The sequence below is a fragment of the Chrysemys picta genome, chromosome 5 (assembly GCF_011386835.1).
Source record: "Chrysemys picta bellii isolate R12L10 chromosome 5, ASM1138683v2, whole genome shotgun sequence".
Classification (NCBI taxonomy): Eukaryota; Metazoa; Chordata; order Testudines; family Emydidae; genus Chrysemys; species Chrysemys picta.
The window spans coordinates 100,215,858-100,241,340 of record NC_088795.1 but is presented as its reverse complement, the minus strand read 5'-3'; the positions used below and the strand labels follow the sequence as shown (position 1 = coordinate 100,241,340).

General features: G+C 43.5%; 2 protein-coding genes across 6 annotated transcripts; one reads left to right on the top strand and one right to left on the bottom strand.

The window, feature by feature from the left end:
* Positions 1-5,915: 5,915 nt before the first annotated feature.
* LOC101949182 (toll-like receptor 1) lies at positions 5,916-14,486 on the bottom strand. Of its 4 annotated transcripts, none has more exons than XM_065596974.1 (3): positions 14,399-14,482; positions 12,230-12,463; positions 5,916-8,021 (listed from the first exon to the last, which is right to left on the bottom strand). In XM_065596974.1, the coding sequence occupies exon 3, from the start codon at positions 7,952-7,954 to the stop codon at positions 5,990-5,992; it is 1,965 nt and encodes a 654-aa protein (XP_065453046.1). In that variant the 5' UTR covers positions 7,955-8,021; positions 12,230-12,463; positions 14,399-14,482; the 3' UTR covers positions 5,916-5,989. The 4 variants fall into 4 exon arrangements, with proteins under 4 accessions (XP_065453046.1, XP_065453045.1, XP_008168203.1 ...); XM_065596973.1 differs by having other exon boundaries at positions 12,280-12,463; XM_008169981.4 differs by lacking the exon at positions 12,230-12,463 and having other exon boundaries at positions 14,399-14,486.
* Positions 14,487-16,328: 1,842 nt separating this feature from the next.
* Positions 16,329-21,889, top strand: LOC135984132 (uncharacterized). 2 transcript variants are annotated; one of them, XM_065598537.1, is made up of 2 exons: positions 16,329-16,391; positions 19,985-21,889. In XM_065598537.1, the coding sequence occupies exon 2, from the start codon at positions 20,523-20,525 to the stop codon at positions 21,822-21,824; it is 1,302 nt and encodes a 433-aa protein (XP_065454609.1). In that variant the 5' UTR covers positions 16,329-16,391; positions 19,985-20,522; the 3' UTR covers positions 21,825-21,889. The 2 variants fall into 2 exon arrangements, with proteins under 2 accessions (XP_065454609.1, XP_065454608.1); XM_065598536.1 differs by having other exon boundaries at positions 16,333-16,391; positions 19,982-21,889.
* Positions 21,890-25,483: the final 3,594 nt, after the last annotated feature.

Here is a 25,483-nt window from a genome sequence, read left to right as displayed (position 1 = left end):
TGCCTGGTTGATACAACATTTTGGCAACGAGGATGGCTCTTCTGCCTCTAAACCCACCTGCACCCTTTCTGCAAAGCCCAGGTGAGCCTCCAATTGCTCTTACTGTCTGGATCCATATGTTTGAGACTTATCTGCTTGCAATCAGTGCTACAGAGATTTCTGAAGTAAGAAAGTGTGCTCTGCTAATCCACTGCCTTGGAGCAGAAAGGCAGCGTATATTTTACACTTTTCCCCTTGCAGATGATAAATATGAGACTGCGCTCACTGCATTAAAGAACTTTTTTGTGCCAAAAGTGAATGTAGTAGCTAATCCCTACAGATTTCGCCAGCATGAGCAGAAACCAGGGGAGACTATAATGCAGTATATTGCTTCCCTGAGGAGTCTGATTGTAACTTGTGACTTTGGGAATATGGCAGATGAGATGATTAGAGACCAGCTCATTGAGAAAACAACCATGCTTCTTGTAAGAGAACGCTTACTTCTAGAACCACAACTTACACTAGAAAAAGCAATAACCATTGCTACTCTGAGTCAGCTACAGCTGAAGCCAAAATAATGAGCAGAGATACAGAAGGCACAGTCCAAGCTATGACTCCTTTGCAGAAAAGTTCACTATCTCTGCAGACAAACAATTGCAAGAGGAAAACTAATGAAAAGCCACTGAATCAGCAAATTCAAAATACAGTAAAAGCATGCTTTCACTGTGGATCCCCACAACATCTTGCAAGCTACACAGGATGTCCAGCAAAAGTAGCACAGTGCAATCATTGCAAAAAGATTGGGCATTTTGCTAAAGTATGTCGCAGTAGCCAGTTCAATCAACAGGTGCATGCAGTTACAATACCAGATATTACTGTGCTGAGTGTGGAGAAAATCACTACTGCACATATTCCAGAACAGATAAAGTGCACTGTAAACATTTCCGCCATACCCTTAGGCAAATCACACTCTATTCAGCTAATGTTGGACACTGGCTCAGCAGGATCTATACTACCTGATTCCATTTATTTGCATTACTTTAAAGATGTGCCTCTTATTGAACCCAAACTTCAGTTGGTGTGCTATTTGAAAAAACATATTCCAGCACATGGCTGCCTGCCAGCAATAGCAACAGAGGGTCCTGTGGCACCTTTAAGACTAACAGAAGTATTGGAGCATAAGCTTTCGTGGGTGAATGCCCACTTCATCAGTCTTGCCACAGGACCCTCTGTTGCTTTTTACAGATTCAGACTAACATGGCTACTCCTCTGATACTTGCCAGCAATAGTTACTTTTGGTGATTGCTGTGTAACTGCAGAGTTCTACATTGTCCACAAAGGCACTCCTATCCTTGGCAGAGATTTATTGGCTGCTTTAAATCTCAGGGTAGTTAATGGACGAATTGATCTTCCTCGGCAAAGCACTCTTGCTGCACACACACCAGTTTCAGTTGGGACCCAACACCAGGTTTAGGAGAAACTCGGCTGTGCTTATGGGTTTCTACATAAAGTTAAAATGCGGAATAATGTGATGCCTGTACGACAGAAATTATAGCTCTTACCATTTTCAGTCAGGGAAGCTGTTTCAGAGGAACTTAGAAAACTTGTTCAAAATGACATTACTGAAGAGATTAACTCCTCGGAATGGGTTTCACCTATAGAAGTGATGCAGAAGAAAGGTGGAGGCATTCACCTTTGTGTGCGCTTAAGGGAGCCAAATAAAGCTATTGTGATTGACAGCCATCCTCTTCCTCACATAGAAGAAATATTTGCAGAACTCCGAGGAGCAAAGATGTTTTCTACTCTTGATTTACAGAGTGCATACCACCAGGTTATGTTGCATGAAGATAGCAGAGACCTCACAGCATTTATTACACATGAGGGACTTTTTCCCATCCCATCTCCTAGAACTGGAAGGGGCCCTGAAAGGTCATCAAGTCCAGCCCCCTGCCTTTACTAGCAGGACCAAATACTGATTTTGCCCCAGATCCCCAAATGGCCCCTTCAAGGATTGAACTCACAACCCTGGGTTTAGCAGGCCAATGCTCAAACCACTGAGCTATCTCTCCTCCTTCATTTTAAATGTGTTCCATATGGTCTCGCATCAGCCCCAAGTGCCTTCCAAAAAATGATGTCATTGATTCTGAAGAATCAACATGGAGTTCAGTGCTATTTGGATGATATAATCATGTTTGGAAATACTACTGAGGAGCATGACAATAACCTGCAGTCTGTACTAAACTGCATCAGCAAAGCAGGCCTCAAGCTCAAAAGGTCCAAATGCAAATTTAGACAAGCTGAACTCTCCTTTCTGGGGCATACAGTTTCACAGGCTGGACTAAAACCTGATCCAGATCATATCCTGTCAATTTCAAATGCTCCTCCTCCAACAGATTTGCAAACCTTATGTTCCTTCTTGAGTCTTACCTCCTGGTATGCAAAATTTATTACAAATTATGCTTCTGTCATTGAACCATTACGAGAATTACTATGGAGAAGTTCAACCTTAGTGTGGACAACGGATGCACAAGCTAGTTTCGAAACGGCGAAAGACTTGATTGCACATAATCCAGTACTTGCACTATTCAGTCCCGCATTGCCCACAATTCTAACTACTGATGCTTCTGATTATGGACTTAACTCAAAAGTAACCATTTAAACAAGCCAAACACTTTTATTTTATTTTATTTTTTAAATAAACAATGTTAAAAATGTTTCTTTAACAAGATTTGCGGGATTTGTAAGTGTTGTTTATTTCCTAATAATTCAGCCCGTGGAATTCATTACAGACATCCTGGAGAGTTACAGATTTCACTCTGTAGTTATATAAAAAACAGGAAGTAAAATCTCTAGAATAGATTGCACACTTCATAATGTAAATCTGGTTTATTAGCATAAATGTACTGATGCACTGGCATCTGTGCAAAGGACAAGCATTTCTTGGTATCTGATAGTATGTGGAATTAAGGAAATAAGGAATAAGTTTGGAATGAGGCTTCTACTTACCGTGTATAAAATCTGGAGCCAGGTGGTCTGGAGTGAAATTCTGGCCCAATTGAAATCAGTGGGAGTTTTGCCATTGACTTCAATGGGGCCAGCATTTAACACCTGGCGTCTGCTTCAGTGAACACTACCACTTGTTGGGTGATGATGCTTCAGGCAGTAAAGGAGATCAGAAGGTGTTAAAGTTTTATTATTGTATCTGTTGTGAGCCAGATCCTGTCACATATACAGTAACTCCTCACTTAACATTGTAGTTATGTTCCTGAAAAATGCAACTTTAAGTGAAACGATGTTAAGCTAATCCAATTTCCCCATAAGAATTAATGTAAATGGGTGGGTTAGGTTCTAGGGGAAAAAAAATTTTTTTGCCAGACAAAAGGCATTATATACATTTTAAACAATTTTAAACAAGCAATTTAATACAGGTATAAGTTTTAAACAATTTTAAAGAAACAATTTAATACTACAATCATCACTGCTGTGTATGAAGCTTGGTTGAGGTGGTGGAGTCAGAGAGTGGAAGAGGATGCATTATCTGGCTGCTCCTCTTGCTGTTCTTGTAAGCACAGGCACTGACTTTGCCGGGGGCAGGGGGCTCAACTCTCGGCCCATCCACTCCACCCCTTGACCCACCTCTTCTCCCTCCCTCACCTCCTCCCCTTTACTTCGCACGCTGCATCCTCACTCCTTCCCTCTCCCTCCCCTCCCTTCTGAACGCCACAAGCCAGCTGCCCGGGGCAAGCAGCTGGTTTGCGGTGTCCAGGAGGCAGTGGAGGGAGGGGGAGCCTGCGTGCCAAGTCCTCACTTCTCCCCCCTCCCTCCTGCCTCTTAAACACCGCAAGCCAACTGATTGCCGCAGGCAGGAGGCAGGGGGAGGAGGGGGAAGGTGCTGATCCACGGGGTCTGCCGGCAGGCGGGAGGTGCTGTGAGGAGGGGGGAGGGGTGTAGGGAGGCTGCCAGCTGTGGAGAAAGCAGGCAGCCAGACAACATAATAGTGGAGCATTGCACAACTTTAAATGAGCATGTTCCCTAATTGATCAGCAATGTAACAACGTTAACCAGGACAACTTTAAGTTAGGAGTTACTGTACAGTGCTGTGGCTAACTGAGAGTTGCAGCCTCAGGCTCTGTTTTGTAGCAGCATTAAGGATTTCTTTCTCACCAGAGAAAGGAGTATTCTGGACCAGGTTCCAGAGGCAATCCCTCAAGCCCAGATGGTTATCTCCCGCAAGGTCCTCTGGTAGACAGACAGTGAATAACGGTGACTTGAATAACATGTTACAAACTTTCAGTTTGAAACATCAGTGCTAAACCATATAATATTTTAGTCATGGGTGACTAGCCCCCTGCCCTGCCTCTTCTGGCTAAGGCCCCGCCTTTTCCGCCCGAATCCAGCCCCAGCTCGCTGCTCTCAGGCCCTCCCCAAGTTCGGTCCTTCTCTCCCATGGCTCCGGCTGGGACGAGAGGGGCTGAGAGCTCGGTCAGGGCCACAGTGGGGCTGGGAGCTCAGCCCTGGCAGGAGTCAAGCTCTCAGCCTCAGCTGGGACTGCAGTGGAGCTCCCAGCCTGGAGCCCCTCCCTCGTCCCGCCCCTTCAGCCCACAGCCCTGCCCATGGCACCACCCCATTCTGCCCCTTCACCCGCAACCCTACCCCCATTCCATCCACAGCCCCATCCCTGTTCCGCCCCCTCCCCCACGGCCCTGCCCCCATTCCACTCCCAGTCCACCTCTTCCCACGACTCCACCCCCTGCTTGCTCCACCCCCACTGCAGCCCCAAGACCGGAAAAGCTCTCTGCCCTAGCCAGGCCCTGGGGCCATAGTGGGGAGCAAGAGATCCTCCAGCTCCAGGGCCATGGCAGGGGGAGATTTTTCAGGGGGCCCCAAATCCGCCACTGCCCCGGCAGTGTGAGGTTTGGGGAGGTTTAGTGATAGAATTGGTTACTCTTGGATTTAAACCTTCTGATGAATTTCTGGCTTGTGTTTGTGGATCTGTACTACCGCTTATACATTGGTTTTGAATGTTTCAAAACCTATGACCTACATTTTCAAAAATGATTAGTGATTCTTGGAGCTTGTTTTTGGGTGCCCAACTTCAGAAACCTTAAAAAAGTACTAAACACCCAGGCTCTGAACACAGAAACACTTCAAATTACTAGCTACTTTCGACAATTTAAGATTAGGGGGTTTTTCCCTCCTAATGGAGTGGACTTCCCAGATACCAGGAATCAAGTTTTGCTGATACACGGTCTGGGTGCTGGAGGTCGGCATACACTTCCCTTTTCCACTAAACAAAATGTTATTGCAACTTGAAAGAACTTTCAGAGTGAACATGCTACTATATACAAATGTTATGTGCATGAACCATGGATGAATCTACAGACCAATATGTTGCTACATAATGATATTCTTTTAATCTGTCTATATGGAGATATATCTGATGAGGTAATTTAAGACCTGATCAGGAGAAAAAGTAATCATTTGGCTACTCTCTATATGTTTAGCTCTTTTAATGTTTCTTCATAAATCAATTCCTCCAGCATGCTGACCACTTCTATTGCTCAGAAATTCTTCCAACTGGTCAATGTCTTCCAGGTAAGATGGTGGCCGGAACGGGACACAATATCCCAGAGGTGGTCACATTAAAGCCATGTAGGCATGATGCTTACCTCATGCTCTTTTGCATGCCTCTGAATACAGTAGGTTATCCAGAATTGGACTGGCTTTTATTGCAGTAATATCACATTCCAAACACATATCTAATTCACTGGATACTAATATCCTTAGGTATTCTTCATCTATACGGCTTTCCCAGTTTCTAAGATGACAATTTTTTCCTATAAGTTAGGGGGCAGCTTTGATAACTACACGGAAACTGACTGGCAGTGTTTTTTAAATGGCCTCTACCATAATAAAGGAAACACTCTGACACTTAATCATTATAATCCAATGTTTATTATTTTCTCAGAATAAAAAGACAATTTAAATAAAAATAGTTCTTGGTCTGTTTCTACACCACATTGGCAGATATTGGCAGGTTAATGTTAATAGCCACCTTAAGGTTAGCCCAGAAAAGGCCATGTTTGCTTTTCTCCTTTGGCCACTCCAAGTATGTTCTCTTTGCCATGAGAGCTTTCAGCTTGTGATATCTGGCAGGAATGAGATACTGCGGGATTGGTTCCAGTAAAATGAGGATTAAGCTATTGGAACTTTCACTAAATAATTTGTGATGGGCAAAGGAAAGCTCATAGTGGCACCATTCACTCTGCACAAAATTGGGAGACAAAACAAAGATTGATTTGTGGCTTTTCTCAATGCAGTTTATAATGTTCTCAACTATGCTTTTGCCAGGAATGAAGTTCCTCTCATGCAGACAGATCTGTACAGACCCATCTTCCTTCTCCAGGTTTGGGATCAGATGATTCTTCACCCAGAGGGAATCCCGTTCGCTGTATGAAATAAAAGCATGAAACTGTAAAATGCTTTGCAGATCTTCAGGGTGACTCTTCCGAACCCTACGTTTTGTTTGTGTCCACTGCCACATCATCTTCAAATACCACATTACATCAAAATAGATACACAGAAAGGATGTCACAGCCACTACCACCACTGTAACAACTAGAGCTATAACAAGCAAGAGAGTTGTATTGCAAGATAGTTCAGACAACTGAAAGTCCTTTAGCTGGGTTCCCTTTAAGCCGTCTGGATATTCGCACACATAAGATTCTGGCCAGCCAACCAACCTGCCGCCTGATTTTTTTTCAAAATTAACAAAGTCTCGTAATTCACAAGAACATTGGAATGGATTATGTCCTCCTCTGAGCTCTCTGATATTTTGACAACTATGGAAGAAGTCAGATGATGGGGTGAGAATTGAATTCTCTTCTATATTCAGTAATTCCAGACCCCTATAATGACTACATCCAGGCAGCTCAGTTAACCTGTTAAATGCAATATTTAGCTCTTTCAAAGCTTTCAGTTCAGTAATGTCTTTGGTGACAGTTGTAATTTGGTTATTTTGTAGATCAAGTATTTGGACATTGATTGGCAAACATCCAAAAACTGAATCTGTCAATTTGTTTGAGGACAAATTCAGTTTAGCCAGAGTTTCAACCCAGTGGCAGTGGTTCTCATTCTCATCATAATACAGCATATTCCTACTTATGTCCAAGTGTTTCAGTAATTTCATTTTATTCGTCATTGAGCTCACTTTGGAAAGTTTTTTTAATTGATTCCTCTGTAGAATAAGTGTTTCCAGGAGATCTAAGTTATTACAGCCTTGAAAAACCATGTCTGTCAAATCATTGTTTGAAAAGTTTAAAAAGCGAAATTGACTTCGTTTGGAAGGGCAAAGCATATGTATTATCTTTGAATCAGATATTGTCAATGCTATAATGTTCATCTCTGAAAATATGCAGTATAGGTCATCCTGTGAAAAATAGAATATTTGAATGGAAACATTCGATATTATCACTGCTTTCAGTGAGGTACCATCATAGTTGAAGGATTGCTTGTTAATATTTGACATCAGTTTCACCTTGAAGATACTGAAATATTCAGTGGATGTATGCCACACAATCTGAAGAATTTTAATAAAGTTTACCCAGGATGTTGTAATATTGTTCAGAGCAAGATTTTTTAATCCTGAGGTTTTGTTGAATTTTGACAATAATTGTATTAAATCACTGATTCCATTCTCTGGGATATTTGACAGTACTAAACTGTCCGAAGTATTGTGTTCCACATCCCAACTGGGATGGTTTATTTTGTTATCTGCTGATGCAAACTGAAGCCTCTTTGTGTGTGAGAGTGGCAGGCTCTTGGTTTCATAATCAGAATGGTCTTCTAGTAAGCTGCTGGAATAGTTTGCAATAAATTCATTTTCATCAGATGGCTTGATATTGTTCCAAAGAGTTAATGTGAAGACACAACTACAAAAGAAAAAGTTTGTGAGGGGTCTTCTGTTTTCTGCCATGTTGTTTTGTTATTCTTTATAGGTGCTTGTTGCCCTTCTTCAGCATTTCTCCATATTGGTTCTAATCCTATAAAAGAATTCACATTAAATCACTATAGTAATGACTAAGTGAGTGTCCAATATAAGTGTTAGTGTCTAATTCTGGAAGGTGCTGAGTGTCCTTCTGATTTTAAGAGCAATGGAGGGCACTCTGCCATTCAGGAGAGGCAACACACATTGATGTTAATTCATTTACTGTCTGTTTAAGAGGGAAAAAACACAATTACTACTTTTTAAACTCTTACTTTTTAAAACATTCATATAATTGTAAAATGTGTCTGATTGACAGTTTAGGAGACTGAAATCTGCTGTTTATGCATGAGCAGGGACAATGCAAGCTTCCTCAGAATTACAAAATGCACCTCGCTTTTGAACTGAAGGGATCAACCCTAGGAATAAGAGTTTCCGTGGTCATCCAGTCCTTGGGTTCTTTGCTGAGGCTGCCAACAAGGACATCAATTAATCTCAGTAGATGGAGGTTTTGTCACATAAACCTCTGTCCAGTGGGAACTGGATTGAGACCAACAACTAAGTCATTTCATATAACCTATCAAAGAGCTATCAGAAAGCAATACTTGTCTGCCACCCTAGGCTGGAGGGAAAAGGCTAGCTGGAGGGAAAATGTCTCAAAGGAGAATAGGCTCTATCCCATTCCCAGTCCCACAAACCCTCCTTGAAATTATACTTTATTACAGGGTGTGACAGGGCAGTCCCGCCCCGCACTAGTCCCAGCGGTGTCAGACCAGTAGCTCGGACGGAGGAAGTCCCGCCCGGTTCGTACTGGGCATGCTCCAAGTGCTCTGGGAGTATAAAAGGAGGGAACTCAGCTCAGTCTGAGCTGGCGGCCACAGGGGAAGGACCTAACTGGGAAGCTCCTGTGGAGGACCAGCCAACACTCTTGAAGCTGCTGGGAATGGAGGCTTCTACAGGCCGGCACGAACCCCTGCTGCAGGAGGAACCAGGGGAGGCGATGGACCTGGAGACCCACAGAGAACCTTGGGATTTGTGGGAGACCCCAACTGCCAAGCCGGTAGGGAAGCGACCCGGGGGGCGGTGTGACAGACTGGTACCTTGCCCCGGTGAGCCTCAGCGTGTTTCGGTAGGACCCCCCTGCTGAGCCAGTAGTAAGGTTCTACTGCCCTGCAGCAAGGGCTACTTCTATGGACTCTGGCCACTAGGCCATGCTGCCCTGTAACCAGGGGCAATTCTATGGACTCTGGCCTCTAGGCTGTACTGCTTTGTAACGAGGGGCATAAACCCTCACACAGGGGTTCTCGACCTCTTTCTTTCTGAGCCCCACCCCCCATATGCTATAAAAACTCAATGGCCCATCTGTGCCACAACAACTGTGCCAGCATTAGGGGGCAGCAAGCAGGGCAACTGCCCAGAGCCCCATGCCACAGGGGGACCAGAGAAGCTAAATTGCTCAGATTTCAGCTTCAGCCCCAGGTAGCGGGGCTTGTCGCCCCAGACCCCAGCAAGTCTAATGCTGGCCCTGCTTGGCGGACCCCCTGAAGCCTACTTGCAGCCCCCCAGGGGGCCCTGGATGCCAGGTGGAGAACCACTGCTTTATTAGACGTAACATACTGACATTCCTTGCCAAACCTTTACTTATGTTAACAACTTTTAGCAGATCACTAAGTAACAGAGGATCAACTTATTGACTTACACCTTTTAAAAAAAATATGTTGAGCCCGAATGAGAAACAAATTAGAAATCTTGGGGCTAAGAGGTGCAGCATTTTCACCTCCAGAGACCTAGGTTCAGGTTTAACTTGGGTCTACACTACCCACCTGAATCGGCAGGTAGAAATCGACCTCTCGGGGATCGATTTATCGCGTCCCGACAATCGATCCCCGAATCGACGCTCTTACTCCACCAGCGGAGGTAGGAGTAAGCGCCGTCGACGGGAAGCCGCGGAGGTCGATTTTGCCGCCGTCCCTACAGCGGAGTAAGTCGGCTGCAATACGTCGAATTCATCTACGCTATTCGCGTAGCTGGATTTGCGTATCTTAAATGGAACCCCCCCCCGTAGTGTAGATGTAGCCTTAGATGTCAAGTTAAATTTAGGTTTCAGAGTAGCAGCCGTGTTAGTCTGTATCCGCAAAAAGAAGAACAGGAGTACTTGTGGCACCTCAGAGACTAACAAATTTATTAGAGCATAAGCTTTCGTGGACTACCTAAAGCAAATACTCACCAGCAACCACACATCACTGAACAAAACCACTAACCCAGGAACCTATCCTTGTAACAAACCCCGATGCCAACTCTGTCCACATATCTATTCAAGTGACATCATCATAGGACCTAATCACATCAGCCATACCATCAGGGGCTCGTTCACCTGCACATCTACCAATGTGATATATGCCATCATGTGCCAGCAATGCCCCTCTGCCATGTACATTGGCCAAACCGGACAGTCTCTACGCAAAAGAATTAATGGACACAAATCTGACATCAGGAATCAAAATACTCAAAAACCAGTGGGAGAACACTTTAACCTGTCTGGTCATTCAGTGACAGACCTGCGGGTGGCTATATTACAACAGAAAAACTTCAAAAACAGACTCCAACGAGAGACTGCTGAGCTGGAATTGATATGCAAACTAGACACAATCAACTCCGGTTTGAATAAGGACTGGGAATGGCTGAGCCATTACAAACATTGAATCTATCTCCCCTTGTAAGTATGCTCACACTTCTTATCAAACTGTCTGTACTGGGCTATCTTGATTATCACTTAAAAAGTTTTTTCTCTTAATTAATTGGCCTCTCAGAGTTGGTAAGACAACTCCCACCTGTTTATGCTCTCTCTATGTGTGTATATATATCTCCTCAATATATGTTCCATTCTATATGCATCCGAAGAAGTGGGCTGTAGTCCACGAAAGCTTATGCTCTAATAAATTTGTTAGTCTCTAAGGTGCCACAAGTACTCCTGTTCTTCTTTTTAAGTTAAATTTAGTTTGCTTTTATAAAGGTAGTCCCCAGTGGATACCTGGGCATGGGTAGAGAATGGCAGTATAAATGCAATCCTCAGCATGGTATGAGACACTTAGCTATATGTTTCCATATTAGGACTTACTCCTGCTACTAGGCATGAGTACCTTGGCTGCTCTGTACTACAGCTCAACAGGACTGGGCAAAGCAGCATTCACTGCCCTGACTTTCTTACTTTGTGTTTGTATGGACAACACTCCTTCTGTGCTGTGCAGGATCAAACCTTAAGTGAAATGCCCCCCCGTTCACATAAGTGATGCTACAGCACAGCTAAATAAGGCCCTGAAATGTACATTGCCATCTTTCTTTCCCTGCCCTTATTGCGAAGAAGGACCAGCTGAAAGGAGGCTATACATTTTCCAGCTGCTTTATTAAAATAAATCCTCTTCTTTATTCCTGAATGTTGATCATTAGAGTCAAAGTATTTAAATATACATTCGTACATTCTTTGTCCACTTTCTCATGCCTAGAGTTTCTTTTTGAGACAGAATGCTCTGTAGTACAATGAAATTGATGAGTTAAAACACATCTGTGATCTTTAGGGTCTATAATTAATTGAGAACTAACATTTGACAGAGACGTGGTCATGGCATTTTTCATTCTGAATGATCCCAAAGCACTTAAACTTGATAAGCAGAGGATCAGTAAAATGCAATCACCTCGTACCTGATAGACTGCAGCCAGATAGGCAACCTATATGTGTGGTAGTGGTGAGGAATTTAAGCCAAGTTCACAGGGGCAAATCCCTACTGTGTTATAAGGATCCTATGGAACTTTATATACACGGAGAACAGACAAAAACTTGATTTTTAAGGTCTCATCCAAAAGACCATTTACCACCCACCCAAAATAAATTGAATAAAACCCAATGTTAACTACAGATTGTTGTGGTTGAAGTCTTCTACAATGGCTGAATGGAATTGCAGTCAATGCCCTCCCAGGCAGTCACACTAGCCCAGTGGTTCCCAAACTGGGGTTCGCGAAATGTTACAGGGGGGAAAAAAATTCTCTAATGGTGGTCAGAGCCGTTCTTAGGAATCCTGGGCAACGTGGGGCCAGCAGCCCGGAGCCCCTGGACTTCCAAGAGCTAAGCAGATCAAAGCAAGCATATCTATTACACTGAGATTTAAACTTCAAGACTCATTATAAGAAATGGAAAGGGAGGTGGATTTTTTTTTTGCTGTTTTTAAAATTAAATAGGCAGCTAGTATTGCTTTTAAAATTATTACGAACAATGTTAAGCTTTGTTATAACATGCGTTGTTTGCCTGGACTGCTCAAGACCTGAATGCTTGTGTAGGAGGAACTTTTTGAGTTGGCTTCTTAAATGCCTTCATGCTGTTTCACATCTGATACTCCTGGATGAAACATAGGATCCTTGTCTTATAACAGGCTTATTCAAAGTGATACAAGCGACGAAAGTGAGATCTTGGAAGAGCGTTGCTGTTTTCATAATCTAATAAAAATACTGTAATGATAACGAATAATTAATAACAAATAGTATGTAATAAGCATGTCATAAAAACAAATTTTATATTTCCAAGATCACTGCTTTTATAATTTATACTCAGGTAAAGGAGAAAATCCCTGGAAATATGCATTTTTATGAGGGGGTTCGCGAGACTTGACATTTTAGTGAAAGGGGTTCACAGGTTGTTAAAGTTTGGGAACCACTGCGCTAGCCATATCTTTATCTATCTATCTATATTACTGGTGTAAATGCAGCAAGGAACTACTCAAGTGTGGTGGCAAAGAAAAGCCCTTCCCCCACCACCCACTAGAGACATGAGACAGAGGTTTTGGGAGAGTACTTCCAGACTGAGCCTGTGAGGCCAATAAAGCTTACCAGTTCTTGGCTTTGTATAGTATTTTGGTTAGGGACAGTGTGGTGTTTAAAATCCGAATATATTAAATTTTATTCAATTTTTATTCTTAAGCAAAATTTCCAACTATTATTTAATCAAAATTGTTGCATTTAGTATGAAATAAATGTTCATTTGACAAAGGGTCAAAATCTGAGCTATTAAGATCAAAACAGATGTTGGGAGCTCACTTCTTGTCATGTGTTCATTTCTCACTCTGAGCTTAGGCAGCACCTGATCAGCCCCTCCCAGGACCAGACTCTAAAACGGGTATAAACCTGGCACAGCAGGTGAGCGGATCAGAGCAATATGATTGACAGGCTAACAGAACTGCACAGCGAGGAAAACTGGTGACTGACATAGCCGACAGTAATCTTCAGCAGGCAGCTAGCTAAACCCAGAGGAATGCAGGCAGAGAGAGACTAAAAGGAAACTTTGCTTCTGTTTTCTGAAAGAGACAAGCTTTCGAGCTCCAAACCACAGAGCTTTTCTTCAGCTCAAAAGCTTGTCTCTTTCACCAACAGAAGTTGGTCCAATAAAAGATATTACCTCATCCACCTTGTCTTGCTCAAAAACAACGAGGAGTCCGGTGGCACCTTAAAGACTAACAAATTTATTTGGGCATAAGCTTTTGTGGGTAACCACTTCTTCTCCATGCATCTGAAGTGGTGTGTTTTGGTTTTTTGGGGGTTTGGGGGTTTTTTTACCCACAAAAACTTATGCCCAAATAAATCTGTTAGTCCTTAAGGTGCGACCGGACTCCTCATTGTTTTTGTGGATACAGACTAACACGGCTACTCCTCTGATACTTGTCTTGCTCATATCCTGTGACCAACACGGGCACAACAACAGCACTGCAAACTGTTGTTTTCTCCACACATGAATTCCAGGCACTCCTGATATCATGGATTCTTGTCATAATTGAAAAACATTTTAAATATTTAAGATTAGAACTCTATCTTAATACACAAAATATATGGAATATATTGAAAAGTCATATAAGCATGACCATGTATTTTGTAAGATACCATTATAAGACACAAGCCTGATGTAAAAATATATAATTGATACAGGTAAAATATATTGTTGCTTTGTCTCCAATCCTGAAAACACACATGTGCACAAAAATAGATTTAGTTGAATTGGTAGAACTCTCTAATGTAGACACATTGATACCAGTATAAAGGTGACAGTCCTGTGGCACCTTATAGACTAACAGACATATTGGAGCATAAGCTTATGCTCCAATACGTCAGTTAGTCTATAAGGTGCTTTTTACAGATCCAGACTAACACAGCTACCCCTCTCATACTTGACAGTATAAAGGTGTTTATATCGCTATAATTTGTTTCAGTTAATTTACTGAACTCAAATGAGGCTACGCTAGTCACTCACAAAGATTAGAAAACAAATAATAAACTTTAGTTCATAAACGATTTACAAAACATTTCTCATTTTCTGAATAAGATGCAGAGAACACAACACTTTAAGTTAATCAGAGGTCTATTTAAAACAAACATACATTAATAGTTCTTTCTTACCAGGAAGTCTTGCTGCACAAATAAGCTGAAAAATTATACAGGAAAAGACAAAAAGCAAACTTCCTGTAACACTGCCCATTTGAATAATGACATTTAACAACACTCAAACCTTCCAAAAGTTGCTTGTGCCATCTAATGACTTCTTATGAAATTACACATGTATTTTCCACAAATTGATGTTTTTCTAGACATTATTGATAACTTTTGCTCATTTAATTATATTATTGAACTGCATGTTTTCATGCTTTGCGATAGCCTAAGTAGGATAAATTCCTTAATTCTCATTTCAACCGATCCATCAATTGCTTTCCCTTTCTACTGAATTTGTTTTAAAATAAATTAAATATTTCTTCTGTTGAACAAGTTTTACATTGACACCCAAATATCTTCTCCTGGAACTAAATAGTAATACAAGTCAAAAAGCATGATTCTGGTTTTGAGCATTTTGTCATTTTAGTTGAAATAGTTTAGTTGTAAGTTCCTGTCATAAAATGGTTTCTAAAAGTACTTTTTGTAACATTTAAATTGCATTTTGGTCTGAAAGGAAGAATGATAAATCTTTTACTTTAAAGGCATCACAGTGCTAGCTACATTGAAGTCAAGATAAAAATAGGTCTATTATTATATTGTCACTGCTCTGTCAAGTGGTAGCAGATGTTGAGGCCCTGCAAGTCAGCTTCCTATTGGAGGAATAATCAATGACATGGAGTCTGTGTAGATTTTAAGTATAACTAGTTTATTTACATGATACACAACAGTCCATGAACAGAGGTGGTCACAAACAGCATACAGGAAAACCCATTTTTCTGAAATCTAAGCACACGCTCACATGCCCAGTTCCAACAAAGCAACTCTAAACAAGAAAGTGACTCTGTTGGAGAAATTAAGGCAAAGAACAAACTCTCATGCTGTTTTTCACAGCTCCCATCAAGAACCTATATGACAAAACTAATTGTAACTCTGACAGCCAGGGTCTGTCAGCAAGCAGGATTGAACCTGGGATCTCTGGAGGTAAATGCATGAGCCTTTACTGTGTGAGGTAAAAGCCACCTGTCTTTTAATTAAGAATGTAGCAGACTCATTAATCGCTAAGTGGTCTAGGTGTCACTAGACGGGGACAGAGCACCATTCCCAGCAGGCATGGATTACATAAGAACACAGCTTTTCTTCAAAGATTATACACTTCTTGCATGCTAAAACCACCAACAACAAAAACCTGTAAGACTATGACTTGTAAGACAGTGCCACTTGATGATTTGTGATAACAATATCTTAATTTTAAAAATTCCATAACACCATCAAAAACAGTCCCTGAGAACTTTACTTTCCTTGAGATCTAATTCAGAGACTAGTTCTACCACCCTAACTCATATAGACTAGTACTTACTTAGCAAGTCATCCCACTGAAATCAATGGGCTTTTTCCACATCCTTCCAGTTTAGGGTGCCACAACACAATGAAATGACATAATGACTCATGATGCAACATTGGTATAGGGTGACCAGATAGTAAGTGTAAAAATCGGGACAGGGGGTGGAGGGTAATAGGAACCTATGTAAGAAAAAAGCCCCAAATATCGGGACTGTCTCTATAAAATCGTGACATCTGGTCACCCTACACTGGTATAGCCCAGGAAGCCAAAGAAACAACCTTAAAAGTGACTGGTTTTGTCTTAAACATCATTAGTCATGTCATGTTTTATTTCTGAAATTTAAGTCAAGCCTGGTCTGATAAATGAAGGGGGGAAGGCTCCCTTTTATGGACACCCAGCCAGCCAGTTAGCTATGAAGTCCCTCTTGGTGGCTGCTTGATTTACCTGTAAAGGGTTAAAAAGTCCTTCAGGTAAAGAAAAGGGAGTGGGCACCTGACCAAAAGAGCCAATGGGAAGGCTAGAACTTTTTAAATGGGAAAAAAGCTTTCCCTTTGTCTCTCTGTTGTTCTCTCTAGGCTGAAGAGAGGGGGCAGCTGGAAAGCTATGTAAAGTTTGGACCAGGTATGAAAATTCATCATCCATACCTAGAAGAATTCATTGGGACAGGGAATGTTTAGATAGATGTGATTAGGTTTATTTCTTTTATTTTCTGTTAGGCTTGTGGACTCCTCTGTGCTAACCCCAGAGGCTTTTGTTTGCTTGTAACCTTTAAGCTGAACCCCCCAAAAAAGCTATTTTGGATGCTTAATTTTTGGAATTGTTCGTTCAAAATCTAGCAAAAGCCTAAGTTCCAGATTTGTTTGTTTATTTTAATAAAATTTACTTTTTTTAAGAACCTGATTGGTTTTGTATCTTAAAAGGTCTGTGCATATGTTTTTTAATTACACCGCTACCTTGATATAACACGACCCGATATAAAATGAATTTGGATATAACGTGGTAAAGCAGTGCTCCGGGGGGGCAGGGCTGCACACTCCAGTGGATCAAAGCAAGTTCAATATAACCCGGTTTCACCTATAACACGGTAAGACTTTTTGGCTCCCGAGGACAGCATTATATGGAGGTACAGAAGTAGCTAGTGGCAACAGCTGGGTTTCCCTTTTGTTTGTTTCCTTTCTCAGCTTCCCCAAGGGAGGGGTGGAAAAGCCGAGGTGTCTTAGGGAAAACTTCCCAAGTGAGTTTTTCCAGGATTTGCAAGAGGCAGTTTTTCCCTTGGGTGATGGCAGTGTTTACCAAGCGAAGGTCAGAGAAAAGCTGTAACCTTGGGGGTTTAATACAAGCCTGAAGTGGCAAGTATTAATTTTTTTAACTTCTGCCCTCAAAGTGCCAGAGTAGGGAATCAGCCTTGACACCTGGTGTCAGGAAAAGGAGGAGAAAAATAAAACAGGTGAAAACACAACATAATATGGACAAGCACTGTGATAACTCCCTGCCCTCCACTGTTGTGCCAATGTGCTTCAAAAAGCTGCGCAGTCAAAATATACAAAAATGAAATAAGCAAAAATGTTCACTTAATGCTTCAAAAAAAAAAAACATACAGTGTTGTGTATCTGCACAACTCTAAATGGCCCAGGAACCAGCTATATCCAAACCACTTCATCTATCGTCTGTCATGGCAATTATGGTCAGCTAGGGTTACCATTCGTCCGGATTTACCCGGACATGTCCTCCTTTTGTGTGCTAAAAATAGCGTCCGGGGGGAATTTGTAAAGCACTCACAATGTCCGGGATTTCCCCCTCCCCCGGCAGAGCGAGCGGCTGGGAGGGCTGCAGGAAAGTCCCGGGCTGGACTCCGGAGCAGCTTCCTCCTCCCACCCTCCCCTCCCTGCATTCTGAGCCGGCCGGCAGCTCCTCCTCCTGCAGCCCGCTCCGGCAGCCCTGTGCAGGGCCAGGGACCGGGTTTTGTGTTGTGCAGGGGAGCTCAGCCATGTGTCCGGCTGGCACAGAGCCCAACACCCTGTTCTGAGCAGCAGGGTAAGGGGGGGCAGGAGAAGGGACAGGGAGGTTCTGGAGGGGGCAGTCAAGAAACGGGGGGGGGGCTTTTGGAGGGGAGTGGAGAAAGTTTTGGGCAGTCAGGGTACAGGTAGGGGGTGGGGTTCTGGAGGGCAGTTAGGAGCAGGGGTCCCAGGAGGGGGCAGTCAGGGGACAAGGAGCGGGGGGTAGGGGGCTGGGAGTTCTGGGGGGGAGCTGTCAGGGGGCAGGAGTGGGGAGAGGGATCGGAGCAGTCAGGGGACAGGGAGCAGAGGGGTTTAGATGGGTTGGGAGTTCTGGGGGGGGCTGTCAGGGGGTGGGGAGTGGTTGGATGGGGCGTGGGAGTCCCAGGGGTCTGTCTGGGGGTGGGGGTGTGGATAAGGGTTGGGGCAGTCAGGGGACAAGAGGCAAGGAGGCTTAGATAGGGAGTGGAGTCCCGGGGGGTAGTTAGGGGCAGGGGTCCCAGGAGGGGGCAGTCAGGGGACAAGGAACGGGGGGAGGGTTGGGGGTTCTGGGGGGGCAGGAAGTGGGAGGGGCAGGGGCGGGGCTAGGGCGGGGCTCCTCCCGTCCTCTTTTTTGCTTGTTGAAATATGGTAACCCTAGGTCAGCTGTAAAGACTGTGCTCTCTGATAAACTTCAGGAGGTGGGCAAAGTCCAACAGTCTGGCTATAAAATGCCTATTGCCCTAGTGAACATGGTGCATAATACACTTTGTTTAATCTGAAGGGGACTGTCATATATCAGAGTGGTTATAGTGGGGTAGCCCTTTGATTATATGGCCAAACTGGCTGGCCATTGATACTGTTTGAATTCTGTACTCATGCCTATATATTATCTGATTAATATATTAAAAATAAAAGTATGAATTAGAAAAGCAAAACAAGCACATTCTCATTAGTGCTAATGCACTGTTAACCATTATACTTCACCATACTCAATCATAGGTGCAACCATCTTCCGGAGCATGAGTATGGGGTGTATGTCCTCCCAAATCAGAACTACCTTGTTATGTCCCACTGAGGGCAGGAGCAGGACTAATGCACCTCTTGCACCTAGTACCATCTCAACATTTTTAAAAAACTGTTGCAGCACTGAATTCATTCATTTCTTAAAGACCAGGTACCATTCCTAGAAACCATAAAGTGCACATTTAAAGAGACACTCAGGTCAAATCTGGCCCCAAATTTAGATATAGAACAAACTTTTATTAAACCTGAGACCAAAAGAAATGTTTCCATGACTTTGTTTACAATTAATTTTCTGTGTGAACTGTTCTTGAAAGAACTAAATATTCCTATCCAGTGTTTGCAACTTAGACATTTCAGCATTGTACTAATTCATGAGAAACAATAAGTGGAATTAACTACTGTATTTTTATCAGCCAAAGTGAGATAAATGCAAAAACAAAATTTAAAACCATAACTACAGAAAAATAAATTCAGTTAAAGAAATCTCTATGCTTAAGAAGATAGTTAATCATTACACTTAACAGCAGGACATGTATCATAGGCTTATTCATTTCCAATACACATTCATCCTAGCTAAAAACGTTATTACTTTATATGTTTATGCTATATGTTTGTACGTTTCTGATCCATGCACAGGCTTCTACAGAGTTTGTAAAACTGACACTCTAACACCAGCTTCATTGTCGGTACAAAACTCCACCATCCATCAAGAGTAAAATAGATCTCCAGTTACTGAGCTTCCCTTATCCCCTTCAGCTCAAGTCAAAAGAGTGGGGCTTTTTTTTTTGTTTGGTGTGTGTTTGTGTGTTTGTTTTTTACAATTCCACTACAAAGCAGAGGACAAGCCTCTGTGTTTTTCAAGATTTAATTGTCAATATATACTATGTCAAAAATCAATAAAATCATATAAAATATATTGGTGGTAATCATTGGTCTGCACTGATTTTTATCCTTATTAAAATGCCCTGGAAATATATTTACTCAATATTTATTCTGGTCTCACCTACCTTAAAATGGGAACTGCAGAGTGCTTTCCTTGATAAATTTATTGAAAAGTTGTCTGGTTTTAATGATGCTTCTATGAGCACCACAACTTATTTAGGAGTACTGAGATTCTTTTCTGTTAGTGAAATTCCTTAATAAATCATAACATATATCCTTATGCTCCTAAAGCAACACTACACAAGAGTAACTATTTTTCTTTTTCTCCAGCAGAGGAAGAACAACACTAGTGGCAAAAAGCTATGATGAATCTACACACTGACTTTCCATAGAATGAAACTGATGAGTCCTGCCTTACAATAAAGTGAGGAAGGAAGTGGAGGAATAAGGAGACAAGAACCACAAGTTGTTTGGCAAAAGCCTGCAATCAATGTTCTCTTAGGGTATGTCTACACTACGGGATTAATCCGAATTTATCTAATTCGAATTTTGGAAACAGATTGTATAAAGGCCACACTAAACACATTAATTCGGTGGTGTGCGTTCATGTTCCGGGGCTAGCGTCGATTTCTGGAGCGTTGCACTGTGGGTAGCTATCCCATAGCTATCCCATAGTTCCCGCAGTCTCCCCCGCCCATTGGAATTCTGGGTTGAGATCCTAGTGCCTGATGGGACAAAAAACATTGTCGCAGGTGGTTCTGGGTACAGCCTCACCCCTCCCTCCCTCCCTGCATGAAAGCAACGGACGGCAGACAACCATTTCGCGCCTTTTTTCCTGGGTGAACGCTGCAGACTCCATACCACGGCAAGCATGGAGCCCGCTCAGCTCAAGACAGCAGTCATGAACATTGTAAACAACTCGCGCATTCTCGTGGAGTTTATGCTGAGCCAGGACCAGAAAAACGAGGCGAGGAGGCAGCGGCGGTGGCAACGCAGCGACAAGCGTGATGAGGACATAGACATGGACACGGACACAGAATTCTGTCGAACCGCGGGCCCCGGTGCTTTGGAGATCATGTTGTTAATGGGGCAGGTTCTATCCATGGAACGCCGATTCTGGGCAAGGGAAACAAGCACAGACTGGTGGGACCGCATAGTGTTGCAGGTGTGGGACGATTCCCAGTGGCTGTGGAACTTTCGCATGCGTAAGGGCACTTTCATGGAACTTTGTGACTTGCTGTCCCCTGCCCTGAAGCGCCAGAATACCAAGATGAGAGCAGCCCTCACAGTTGAGAAGCGAGTGGCGATAGCCCTGTGGAAGCTTGCAACGCCAGACAGCTACCGGTCAGTCGGGAATCAATTTGGAGTGGGCAAATCTACTGTGGGGGCTGCTGTGATGCAAGTAGCCAAAGCAATCACTCAGGTGCTGCTACGAAAGGTAGTGACTCTGGGAAATGTGCAGGTCATAGTGGATGGCTTTGCTGCAATGGGATTCCCTAACTGTGGTGGGGCAATAGATGGAACCCATATCCCTATCTTGGCACCGGAGCACCAGAGTACCCAGTACATAAACCGCAAGGGGTACTTTTCAATGGTGCTGCAAGCACTTGTGGATCACAAGGGACATTTCACCAACAAAAACGTGGGCTGGCCGGGAAGGGTTCATGACACTCGCGTCTTCAGGAACACTACTCTATTTAAAGGGCTGCAGCAAGGGACTTACTTTCCGGACCAGAAAATAACCGTTGGGGATGTTGAAATGCCAATAGTTATTCTTGGGGACCCAGCCTACCCCTTAATGCCATGGCTCATGAAGCCATACACAGGCAGCCTGGACAGGAGTCAGGAGCTGTTCAACTACAGGCTGAGCAAGTGCAGAATGGTGGTAGAATGTGCATTTGGACGTTTAAAAGGTCGCTGGCGATCGTTACTGACTCGTTCAGACCTCAGCCAAACCAATCTCCCCATTGTTATTTCTACTTGCTGTGTGCTCCACAATCTCTGTGAAAGTAAGGGCGAGACCTTTATGGCGGGGTCGAAGGCTGAGGCAAATCGCCTGGCTGCTGATTACGCACAGCCAGACACCAGGGCGATTAGAAGAGCACACCACGAAGCGCTGTGCATCAGAGAAGCTTTGAAAACCAGTTTCATGACTGGCCAGGCTACAGTGTGAAATATCTGTTTGTTTCTCCTTCATGAAAACCCGCCCCCTTTATTGACTCATTCTATGTAAGGAACCCACCCTCCCTCTTCCCCCAGCTTGCTTTCAAACCAAATAAAGTCACTATCATTTAAAAATCATTTATTCTTTATTAATACATTATAAAAAGAGGGAGGGAACCCGGGTGGGGTTTGGGAGGAGGATCGGCGGGAAGGAAAAGGCCACTAAAAAAAGGTTAAAAAAATGACAGCCTTTTGCTTGGGCTGTCCACTGGGGTGGAATGGGAAGGTGTACGCAGCCTCCTCCCCCACCCCCACCCCGCGTTCTTACACGTCTGGGTGAGGAGGATATGGAACATGGGGAGAGGGGAAGGGGGTTATACAAGGGCTGTAGCGGCACTCTATTATCCTGCTGCCGTTCCTGAAGCTCCACTAGACACCGGAGCATGTCTGTTTGCTCACGCAGCAGCCCCAGTGTTGCATCCTGCCTCCTCTGATCTTCCTGCCGCCACCTCTCATCTCGAGCGTCCCTCCTGTCCTCACATTGGTCCCTCCTGTCCTCACGTTGGTCCTTCCTGTCCTCACGTTCACTGTCTTCTTTCCTATACTTTGAAACCGTGTCCTTGCACTCATTCAGATGAGCTCTGTCACGGCGGGTGGATTCCATGATTTCTGCGAACATCTCGTCTCGCGTCGTCTTTTTCCGACGCCTTATCTGTGATAGCCTTCAGGAGGGAGGCTTGAAGAATTTGCAGCTGCTGGAGGGAGGGAAAAAAGGAGAGAATTTTTTTAAAAGATACATTTTGCAGAACAATGCTTATACTCTTTCACGGTGACCAACACTATTCACATTACATAGCACATGTGATTTCTGTGCAAGGTCGCATTTTGCCTCTTAATATTGAGTGCCTGTGGCTTTGCTGCTAGAGATCACAGGTCCGGGCAACAGAATTCGGCTTGCATGCGGCCATGGTAAGCCATTGTCTTTCAGCTTCTGCGCCCTCCTTTCCCACATACCAAGCAAAGCCCGTTGAGTGCTGCGGTGTTCCTGTTAACATTCAGCAGCAGCAGAAAACAAACTAACCACCCCCCCCATCCAATTCTCTGGATGATCGCTTTATCCCTCCCCCCACCGCGTGACTAGTATCAGGGAAGATCCCTGCTAGCCAAACGCGAAAAGCTCTGGGCCAATTCCCCCGCCCCCCCTGCGCTTGGCTAACTGCAGGGAAGGATTTCTTTTCAGCCACAGGCAAACAGCCCAGTAGGAACTGCCACCTCTGTCCCCTTAATTAAATTCCCGTATTTCAACCAGGTTACCATGAGCGATATCACTCTCCTGAGGATTACACAGCAAGATAAAGAACGGATGTTGCTTGAATGCCAGCAAACACCGGGACCATACACTGCCAGGCTTTGTCAGGCAATGATACCAGATTACTTGCTGCAAGCATGGCGCGGTCAAGTGTCCTACCATGGAGGACGGAATAAGGCTGCACTGCCCAGAAACCTTGTGGCAAGGCTTTTGGAGTACCTCCAGGAGAGCTTCATGGAGATGTCCCTGGAGGATTTCCGCTCCATCCCCATACACGTTAACAGACTTTTCCAGTAGCTGTACTGGCTGCGAATGCATCCCAAGTCCTCAGGGCAAAGTAATCATTAAAAACCCTTGCTTTTAAAACAAGTTTTATATTTTAAAAGGTAAACTCACCTGAGGTCCCTTCCATGGGGTCGTGGTCTTGGATACTGGGTTGGGAGGGTACTTCAGTCAGGCTGAGAAAAAGATCCTGGCTGTTGGGGAGAACGGAGTGCTGGGTGCTCTCTGCAAGCTCATCCTCCTCCTCTTCCCCGTCCGCAGAATCCTCAGGTGTAGCTGATGAGATGATCCCCCCCCCCTCGGAATCCACGGTCAGAGGTGGGGTAGTGGTGGCGGCCCCCCCTAGAACTGCATGCAGCTTGTCGTAGAAGCGGCATGTCCATGGCTCTGACCCAGAGCGACCGTTTGCCTCCTTTGTTTTTTGATAGGCTAGTCTGAGCTCCTTGACTTTCACGCGGCACTGATCTGAGTCCCTATTGTGGCCTCTCTCCATCATGCCCTTGGAGATTTTTTTCAAAAGTTTTTGCATTTCGTCTTTTTGAACGAAGTTCTGCTAGCACTGAATCCTCTCCCCATATAGCAATCAGATCCAGTACCTCCCCTACGGTCCATGCTGGTGCTCTTTTTCGATTATCAGCGTGCATGGTTACCTGTGCTGATGAGCTATCTGTGGTCACCTGTGCTCTCCACGCTGGGCAAACAGGAAATGAAATTCAAATGTTCGCGGGGCTTTTCCTGTCTACCTGGCCAGTGCATCCAAGTTCAGATTGCTGTCCAGAGCGGTCACAATGGTGCACTGTGGGATAGCTCCCGGAGGCCAATACCATCGAATTGCGGCCACACTAACCCTAATTCGAAATGATAAAATCGATTTTGGTGCTACTCCGCTCGTCGGGGTGGAGTACAGAAATCGATTTAAAGAGCCCTTTATTTCTAATTAAATGGCTTCGTTGTGTGGACGGGTGCAGGGTTAATTCAATTTAATGCTGCTAAATCCAAATTAAAGTCGTAGTGTAGACCAGGCCCTAGTCAAAAGATGATGCAGAACTTGTTTCACAACATTGTTGGTACCCAAAGTGAACAGTAACTTACTGGAAATTAGTATGAACAATACTGAATTTTTTTTTAACTTCCTGATTTACTCAATGCAGAGATTGAAAAAAGTAACTAGGGCTCCTGGCCTTGCAAATACTCATGTATTATACTGCAAATACTCCTGCACGTACTCAACATACTTAACTTTATGCACATAGGTAGTCACAGTTATTTCACTGAAGGATCAGAAATAAAAAGCAAGAAATTGCAATCTACCAATTTTCTTTGATACAGAAAGATGACGCATTTAGCTACTATTGTGTAATTTTCCAGTGGTATACAGCTGATACTGTATGAGGGTGTCATCACTGCCTCAATAAAAAACTATGAGAATTAATCAGTCTGACAGAAGCTATTTCCCAGTTCTTACTTTGTCATAACTCCATTGTGTCCCCTGCTCCACAAGGCTTCCACACGTTTCTCCTTCTCACTTTAAATTCAATTTTCTACAAGGAATTTAATAATTAACTGGGGCTTAGAGGTGCTACCACAAACAAATCTATAGATATATCTATAACAATATAATAATTGAAAATATTGTCAAGTATACATTTGGCCCTGTTGGAGGAGGGCATCGATACACATTATATTTTAGTGGCATATCATGACCTACACAGTCCTGTCATGTAACATCGTGCCAGCATAAACATTAAAACGTAATGACCGCTATGAAAAACAGCTTGTTAACATGGCTATTTATTTATTTTTACATTTTGGTACAGTTAGTCTCAAAGTACCAGAAACATGCACTGTGATAAATCCATTTGTTTTAACAAGGAGAACTGTGTTAGCCTGATTCCCCCTCAGTTCAAGCCTTTGCTTTTTTCCTCTGAGTTACAAGCCTATAACACAAGTTAATATCAATAGAAGCTGAATGCACATATCTGAGGGAAGATCTTTGGGCCTTACATTTTATATTGTTATGTAACAAAACCCTGACATAAATTATCATTCTACCTATGCCTGCATTTCTTCTCACAATT